This window comes from Gopherus evgoodei, chromosome 6 (genome assembly GCF_007399415.2).
Source record: "Gopherus evgoodei ecotype Sinaloan lineage chromosome 6, rGopEvg1_v1.p, whole genome shotgun sequence".
Taxonomy (NCBI): domain Eukaryota; kingdom Metazoa; phylum Chordata; order Testudines; family Testudinidae; genus Gopherus; species Gopherus evgoodei.
Window position 1 is genome coordinate 105,787,512 of NC_044327.1, and position 9,474 is coordinate 105,796,985.

At 35.9% G+C, this 9,474-nt stretch overlaps 1 protein-coding gene across 2 annotated transcripts in view; it reads left to right on the plus strand.

The window, feature by feature from the left end:
• FGF10 (fibroblast growth factor 10) overlaps positions 1–3,866 on the plus strand; it is a 93,608-nt gene extending 89,742 nt beyond the window's left edge. For both annotated transcript variants that reach the window (XM_030567772.1, XM_030567771.1), the window contains one exon: positions 1,549–3,866. In XM_030567772.1, the coding sequence (XP_030423632.1) occupies positions 1,549–1,746 (198 nt within the window). In that variant the 3' untranslated portion in view covers positions 1,747–3,866. The remainder of the gene's footprint in view (positions 1–1,548) is intronic.
• The last annotated feature ends 5,608 nt before the right edge of the window (positions 3,867–9,474 follow it).

Below are 9,474 nucleotides of genomic sequence, written 5' to 3' on the forward strand. Positions count from 1 at the left end.
TGACATGAAAGATTAAGCCAGGGTTTGAAAGTTCTTAGCTGTATCTAAGTATAATGAACTCTTAATCCGTTTTTAAAAAGGCAAATCTACAGGAATAAGTCATGAAGATTTATATGAATTGCATAAAAAGTAGTTGTCATATATTGCCTCTATGTACCTTCAAATGTCTTTGAAGCCATGTAATTATTTTAAAGACTCACTTAAACTATCTGCTATATGAATGTTCCTGCTATATATTTGTTGCTGGTTTTTACATTTTAAATGCTCAAAGTATCTAACAACATTCATCAGAAATAAAATGTCTAAAGCATCTCAAAATAATCTTATTTGTACCGTAAATAACACTTTATTATTTTAGCATATTCCTTCTTAATTTTAGCCTCGGCATTTGACTAGGTGCCTTAGAATTACCATATGTAGGTAGGTAGGTAGGCAGGTTGTCAATGTTTACATGTTCCATTGTAGGGTTCTTGTGGGCTTCCCTGTAAATAAGAACTTGCTTTGTGCATGTAGGAATTACAGAAATATATACTGCTTTGTGTCTTACTGCACATTTCAATGTGCAGGGTTTCAAATGACCTACTTGCAAAAGACTTCCAATTTGTATTTAAGTGGCTTTATTGAAATGGCTTCCTTTTTTCAATATGGAAGCTATTTGTTTATTAAAGACATTCTTGTCATCACTCCTGAAAAGCAGATCTGTGTATGGTAAATATTACAGGAACAATTAGCCTCCCATGACAACATACTTGCCTTTTATGTTTTACATCCTCTCCTAGCAAACTGATACCAATTTTCCTGAAAAATGGAAACCATTCATCTTTGGAAGTGTGTATGCAGAATTTTGTTAGGTTCACAGTGAACATTCTTACAATATGCATATTGGGCCAGGCACTGAAGTCTTTCAGGTCCTGATCCTTATTTATGGAAAGGCCCTTTATACCCTACTGGCATGTTAAAGGGGCCTTAAGGTCCATGTACACTGCCAGAGTGATTTGCAGCCACTTAAAGTCTCCTTTTCAGTGCCACAGTGGTATGAATGGACTTTAGTTTAAATGAGCCTTTACAGTTTAAATTTTACAGTTTATAGATTCATTTAACATGTGCTACCAATAACCTGGATCAAGACACTTCAAAGACTTCATTTGCTTAGAAGTGCAACATGGTGAATGAGTCCATAACTGCTACATAGAGAAAGCTTATAACTAAGAACCTGATGTAGTATTGCTGCCATGTCCCATCTGAGAGGTGTCTGCATTTCACTAGTGGGTGAATTATATACTCTTATTACTATATATAATTATTTATTGCCCAATCGGTTACATTTTTATTTTGTAGCATAACTGACGTGTTATAATGTGCATGCAATTAAATATTTCAATAAGCAAACTTTATAATTTTATAATAATCAGCTAGATTATGTAGAAAACTTGTAAAGCACTTTGGAATTCTTCAGGTTATTATTGTATACAATATTATTTTATCCTCAATGATGTTAAAAAGGTCTTTACATTCTGAAGTGGCCGGTTCATTTTTCTCTATTTACAGAAAGAGTTTAACAGCGATTGTAAACTGAAGGAAAGAATAGAAGAAAATGGATACAACACATACGCATCCTTAAATTGGAAGCACAATGGAAGACAAATGTTTGTGGCCTTGAATGGAAGAGGAGCTACAAAGAGAGGACAGAAAACAAGGAGGAAAAACACCTCAGCTCACTTCCTTCCAATGGTAGTAATGTCATAGATGAAGGAACTGTTTTATTGATGCAGTTGAACCAAAGGCTCTTTTGTCAAGTATACTTGGTAATCCTCTTGAAGAGTAAAGGCAAAGAAACAGTGCAGACGTCTGCTTGTTTGAAAAAGGGGGGGAAGCCTTTGAAGGTTTTGTGCTCATTGCTGGCACATGAAGGACTTTTAATTAGTTCTGTGTCATATCTTATAATCAAGATACAAGCTGGATCAAATGGGATGGGAACTATTCCCAGTGTGAATAATGTTTTTTTATCTCTGTGATAGAACTTGCAGGACGTGAGACAATCTGTTGAATGATCTTTGGGAAAAGTTATTTATGGAATACTAACTCATATCAAAGACCTTCATTGCTCATTCAAGCCTAATGATCCAATGAACAGTTAAACACGCAAGCATTTACTGGAAGCACTTGGGTCATATGCACAAATAAAGAAGTTTCTGGAGTGGCCTCATGGAAGAATGGATAGGATTAAGAAATAAGCATATTAGAGTTAAACTATTCTAACAAAATAAATAGTATTGTTTGCCCATGTATTCTAACTTCATTCCTTTTTATTTTTCTCTAAGTTATTTATTTAATAGGATGTTAAATATCTTTTTTTGGTTTTAAATGATTTCCTCGGTTGCTTCCTTATTTTTCCCCCTTTTTTCAGCTTTTCTCGTAGGGTTTGATATAGTAAACTTTCAAAACCTTACTGACTGCCTGAGAATAGGAAACTGACAAGTCTTTAAGGTAAAGTCAGCATTGCAGTGAATATGTCCAATCTGTTTTCTTCTAAACTGTTTTGCACTTAAGCAAAAGGACCTGAAGCAGTGCTCAGATTTATCACACACATTGGATGTGTTTATGTTTGTGAATCCTACCTGCCATCACTCAAAAACAAACTTCAAGGAATACATTGTCAGGAGGGTTTTGTTGCTTGTATGAAATGGATGGAGAGGGCCAAATCTGTACTCAGGTGCACTCGTGTTTGGCATGTGTATGTAATTCAGATCCCATTGATTTGTATTTGGGATTAATGTAAAGTCTTACTTAGGGGTCTGATCCAAAATTCACTGCAGTTAATGGGAATCTTTTCATTGCCTTTAGTGATCTTTGGAAACATCCCTAAATGCAGCTTAAGTCCATTGATTTTAATGAGATTGCAATGTTGCATGCATTTAAATACAAGCAGAATTATCCTGTGGAATTGGAAGCACCTGACAGCAGCATTTGGCTCCCGAAAAGTGAGTCCAAAAAGAGCACAGTCCTGCAGTCTTTATTCAGTTAACCTGCATAACTCAAACAAATTGTCCTCATTAACAGCTTGAAGAGTCGCAGACATATATTGAGAGTATTTCCTGAATAAACATCATAGGATATTCATGATCATGCATTTATCAGAGACTACTTTCACATGCATATAACATTATGAGAGCCAGCTTAAAAACAGCATCCGTGTCTCAAGTTAGAATATCTTTCATATCCATCACAATAAATGAATGCTCAAAAAACACATCAGGCACTTTTTATGTAATGTTACTATTCCCGTGGCTTAATTAGAGCAAATGAGTTTAAGCCTATTATGAAGTCTGGTCATTCTAAAAGAATATAAGGTTTGTTTTTTGCTTTACTTATTTCTGTAAATGTAGAGAGCTATGGATAGCTCATCAATATAACCGTACTGAGATTCATTTTGTTAGAGCAGATGAATAGAAAACAGTACATCAGCCAACATGTACTACTGTCTTCACATTGTATTCCACTAAATAAATGCATAAACTTCTCTGCAGTGTCTGTAGTGAGAAAAAAAAAGTAGTATAATATTTTTTCTGAATACTTTAAGTGATAACTATGAGACTATATTGATGTGCAGTTCTATCTTCAGTATTGTTGGGAAAAAGTTGGTTTTATTTTTATTGTTTGGAAACTGTATTTTGATACAAAGGAGTCTTGATAAATGTGTCTTTTTTTAAAAAAAAAACACTAAAGTTTTACCTGTAAAAAGGCTGGTGTTCTTGTGATCGTCTATAACTTATTTGAGTCAATGCTTAACCAGCACTTCCAAAGTTAATTATTTAAGTATTAGCTGTGTATTAAAAAAAAAAAAAGCAGTAGCAGCAGCTTTCCCATAACATGTAAAACAAAGAACAGTCAGATTGTATTTCCTGTTCCTCCAAAAAAGTTGGCTGTTTTATAACAAAAAAGTGCATTTGAGGCACAATATTTTGGCTTGTAGCTAACATTGCATTTCATGGTATTTGGTTTCCAACCTATTTGTTGATGAATGAGATTTTTTAAAAAAATCTACCTACAGTAGAATTTCAGATGTTAAAATTAAATTTGTAATTGAGACTGAAAAGCAAAACTTGTCATATTAAGAGGGAGGTTTTCTTGTTTAAATTTTTAAAGTAATAAGTGCATATGACAATGTATAATGGACCACCCACAACAAAAATTAAATGTGTGGTTGAGAAAATATACTATTGGATAACCACTTTAACAACATCTATGATACAAACTAGGTTCTCATTTCACAGAACCATTTACATGACTTAGGGGAGTGTATATGTAAACGTTCATAATTACAGGATTTCAAAACACTAAAACAGCTTCTAGCAAAACATGTCGCTGCTCACAGAGGCCAAGAATAGAAAATATCACTTTTCTGAAATGAGAAGAGGTGGGGACAGGAGCCATTCTGTGGAACGAATGGTTGGTTCCTGATGGTTAACAAAAATAAAACATTCTTGAAGGAAAATGATGGCCTGCACTATAGGCATGCTCTGGTATTTAGTGTGGTAGAATTGTGCTGCAGACAGTCTTCCCAGAGTATTAGAGTTCCTTTTACCATAAGAGGAGACTCCTGATCAAGTTGAAGAGGGTGAGTTTTTTGTTTTTGTTTTTTTTAAAAGGCTGATCAACAATGTACAGTATGTTATATTTAAATAAAAAATAATAAAATGCTGGGAATAGAGAATACAAATATTGTCCTTGATTGTTTTATTAGCCTTAAATGATACTTCATAATAAAAACAAAAAATAGAAAAGGTCCATGTATACTACAGGATGTGGTTTGGCACTCCATAGCCCCAAAACAAAACAAAAATCACTTGAACATTTGTAAGGTTTCTTCAGTTTTTTGCATGTGTGAGTCAGCTATCATCCCTCTAATAACAACCAAATGCTTTAGATTCTTCCTGTAAGTGTCTAGGTCCACCTAGCTTATACAGTGGAAAAAATGAATTTAAAACAAGCATGTTTGATGAAAGAATGAAGGGCTTTAGGAGAAAGAGCATGAACTCACATTTATAAGTAAATGTTGGATAAAGAAAAATACCCTACATTTTAAAGTCTTTATCCAAAACTCTAAAGCTTTTAAAGTTCAAGTAAGGTTAGTAAGATGCAGTAGTGCAAAAACATTTGTATATGGAAGTAGACTCCAACTTCATGTCAGTTATGTAGGCAAAGCTCTATATTAAATGAATCACAGCAAATTTAGGACCAGTTTCTGAAGTCAGAGGTGAGGTTACCCCATCTCTTAAAGTACCAGGTGTCATTATTTAGCTTTCTTAAATTAACTATCTGGGATTATTCCCCCACTGCTAATTTCTTATTAAATTTTAGAAGGAAAAGAGCAACACTGAACACACACATGCATGCACAAACAAACATTTTTTCCATTGGAATTATGTTGAGTATGAACACTTGTAATGTGGTCAAGAAGACTGCTTTTGTGGAAACCATTTCAAAGCAATTGATAATGACAACATTAAATACATACAAGAAACTACCTGTTTCATGTCACATTATGGCCAAGAGATTCAACATGAAAAATGCATTGCTTTTAATTCCAGGATATTATGGTTTTATATTTGCATAGATCCATCCAAGAGATGTTTGAACCTAGTATTTAATGCCATGGAAGCTCTTTGGGACTGTCTTTTGAGGCTCAGGGACTGTCATTTGCTACTTGTTAGTACAGCACTTAGTACATTGGTACTCAGATCCCTGACTGGGGCTTCTACAGGCGACTATAATATAATGAATAAGAAGGAAATGGGACCACAGAAGTTCCTCATCAGTATTTTTATGGAAATTGCACATTGCTTTCACATGACAAATATATTGCACATGATGAATAAACTGATATGCTGGTGAAATAAAAATGCACAGGTTTGGCCATTTGGTTCAGTGTGAAACTACTACGATCTCAATATCCCACTACCTAAAGGAAAGTACATCAGATACCTAAATGTATACGGTACATGGCATGTATTACCATAGACAACATGTTGCAAAGAAATAGAAGAGCCTATGTTCATATTAGACCTTAGAATCTAGGATTCTCTTGGGATAAACTAGTACATGAAGAATCAAAATATTCTATGTTCTTCATTACTGTTGTAAACCGAACATATGAATTTATGCAACAAAGCCAGTGACCTCAGCTGCAGACATATTATTTTATGGTCTGAATCATTCTACTTGGTTTTAATTATCTTATATAAATTTTAGATGACTAATTCACCATTTTACTAATTTCGAAATCATTTAGTCATCATATCAGTAGTCCTTTTGCCTGTTGGCAATCTGCACAGAGGGTCTTTCTCTGAAGACAAAATTAATGCCAGCATTACACATTACATGAAGTAGACCCAACATGCTATACTTTTGTATGGAAGAGAAACTTTTTAAAAACTATTCAAGTTTTATACAAAATGATTTTTTCAGGAAAGAGGAACATTTCCAGTGCAAGTTGAGCACTGTTAATTTCCACTCATACTTAATTTATTGACATAGATATTCTCCATCAAACATTTGTAACTTTTAAGTTTAGGAGAGGCCAAAGCTAAACACATAGTGGTTGGAGAGTATCGTAAAGTATCACAAAAATGCTCAAGGATTATCAGGTTACTAACCACGCTCCACAAACATGGGAGTTGAATGTTTAGTATTCAGATTCATTTTTCACCCTTCACAAAGATGGTCTGAGGTAAGGCCAAATGAACAACCGTATTATTAGTAATCACCATAACTAGATTACAGGAAAGGAGGAAGAGGAAAACTCTGAATGGACTATATATTCTTCCATGCGATCTATGCAGTGGATGTAAGATAAACTGCTGATAAGACAATTTATATCCACTACAATGCAGAAATGCAAATTTTCAAGATACTTCCATACCACAAATTGGGATTTCCACAGCATGCACAATGTGCCTAAACTGGCTTTGACCTCTCTTCAAAAGGGGGTATGGTTTGGCCAAAAAGATATTTTTATCTCGCCACACTACTAACACAGATTCTACTGTCTCATAATGGTGAAAAGCAGTGTGAGAAGACCTTCAAGTGAATTAATTGGACTTCAACAGCTTCCTGTGATGTCAAGATACTATGCAATGAAGTGATCATACTGTGACGGGTTGGACCACCTTCTGGGATGCCACCTGATGCACTGGTATTTCACTGAGCCTCCCCTGCTCTATCAGCCTGGGTTTCCTCTCCCTGCTTTGCTGAATTAGGCTCTCTGGCCTCTTGCAGCACACACACACACATAGGTAGGGCCAAACTCCACTGCAAACATAGACTGAAGTCAGCTCTGTGTGAGAGGACTCCCCCAGCACTCATGAGCACACTCCTTTTTGGGAGATTAAACCCAAAATAATACTGTTTTGTGCTGTATAGTAAAATCTGCACAGCACAAGCTCATAAAAATCCACCCTCTCTGCCTCAATGTGAAGAGAGATGTGCACACTTCTTGTCCCCCAATTAGAAACTGCATAAACTGGGTTATATTATAAATAAGAAATAAGTTTATTAACTATAAAAGGTGAATTTTCAGTGGCTATAAGAGATAGACAGAACAAAGCAGATTACTGAACAAATAAGACAGAGTACACAAGTAAAGCTCAATATACTTAAGAAACAGGTTACAAAATGTAATTTCTTACCCTAAATGTTATTTTAGGCAGATTGCAAAGTTTCTGTGTTTCAGAGTTCCAGTTATATTTCTATTCAGACTGGACTCCTGTCTCATTCTGGACTCCTCCCCACCCCCGCCTTCTCCTTCAGGTGCCTTTTGTAATCTTTCTTGGACAGACAGGCCATGGAGCAGAGGAGTTCCGTTTGCCTTCCTCCCCACCCTTAAATAGGGATTTACATGAGAAGGGAATCCTTTGTTTTACCAAACTTGCCCCTCCACATCCCTTCCAGTGGAAAGTTACAAGAAGTCCCAGGTAATGTTCAGTATTAGGTGCCAAGACCACCTGACCTAGTATGTCACAGTTACATCCCCAGACAGAAACCTCCCAGGAGGGGGAGAGATTAGTATCTTCATGGTCTTGTTGTTCCTTCCTTGTGGCCCATCAAATCTGATGGCCTGTCGTCTGGTGGGTGTCTTCCCAATATATACCCAGTTATAATTGTTATATAGTCCATATTCCTAACTTTAGATACAGAAATGGTACATGCATACCAATTGGATAATCACATTCAGTAAATTATAATGATACCATACCTTTCCAATGATACCTCACAAGACCCATCTTGCATAAAGTATATCTCAGTTATGTCATATCCATATTATAAGCATATTTCCAAAAATAATATGGAGTGCAACATCACACATGTATCTATAAAACTATATTGATTAAATCAGTGTTTCCCAAACTTGAGATGCCGCTTGTGTAGGGAAAGCCCCTGGCAGGCCGGGCCAGTTTGCTTACCTGACGCATCCAAAGGTCTGGCCAATTGCGGCTCCCACTGGCCATGATTCGGTGCTCCAGGCCAATGGGGGCTGCTGGAAGCGGCGCAGGCCAAGGGCCTGAAGCTGCAATCAGCTGAACCTGTGGATGCAGCAGGTAAACAAACTGGCCTAGCCTGCCAGGCGCTTTCCCTATACAAGTGGTGTCCCAAGTTTGGGAAACACTGGATTAAATAATGTTAATGTCACAAAATAAGTATTAGCTATTATAAGAGTATCAGGATGATTAAAACCTTTAGAAGGCATAGCCTAAGAGAGTATATAATAATTTGCAGAGGAAGCATTCCTGCACCTGTATGTTATATACTAAATTAGAAGGAAAAGTAATGAGACCTAAGATGTGTTCTATAATTCATCTCTCAGCATGAAGGCACTTAAAAACAAAGATGTAAAGACCTATTAAAAAAAATCACTTAAAAATATTTACACCAGCTCTGTGAACTACTAGGCCACATTAAAAACTTAAATTATAGAATAGATCTGTGCCCACATACTGCTGATGTGACTAACTCTCTGACTAGATATTGGATTGACCCAACGTCCCAGACCCAAAACACTTTGAACTTTTAGGGGGAAGGAGGAATTAGAACTTGATATGAATTTTACAGCTGACACTTTTCTTTATAATGGGACAAACCAAAACCCCAGTGCTGAACATCCTCAAATCTGAAGCAAAGGCAAAATCTGGACCTGAATTCTATAGTATTAAGAGGCGTGTATATCAGTGAGTAGAAAGAAATACGACAAATGGCAAAACATGTTCGCTTCGATCCATCTAGCCACTACCTTAACAATATCCAGCTAATTTGCACACTAATCTATTACAAACATATATTTGGTGTGTCATATTCTTTCCACTTTGCTGACACATATGTTACAAACTACAAAATGCTGCAATCTTGCAGCTTTTTTTTTAAACCTTATTTCTTAAATAAGCTTTGACAGAGTTCAGAAAAAGGTACATAACTGTTGAC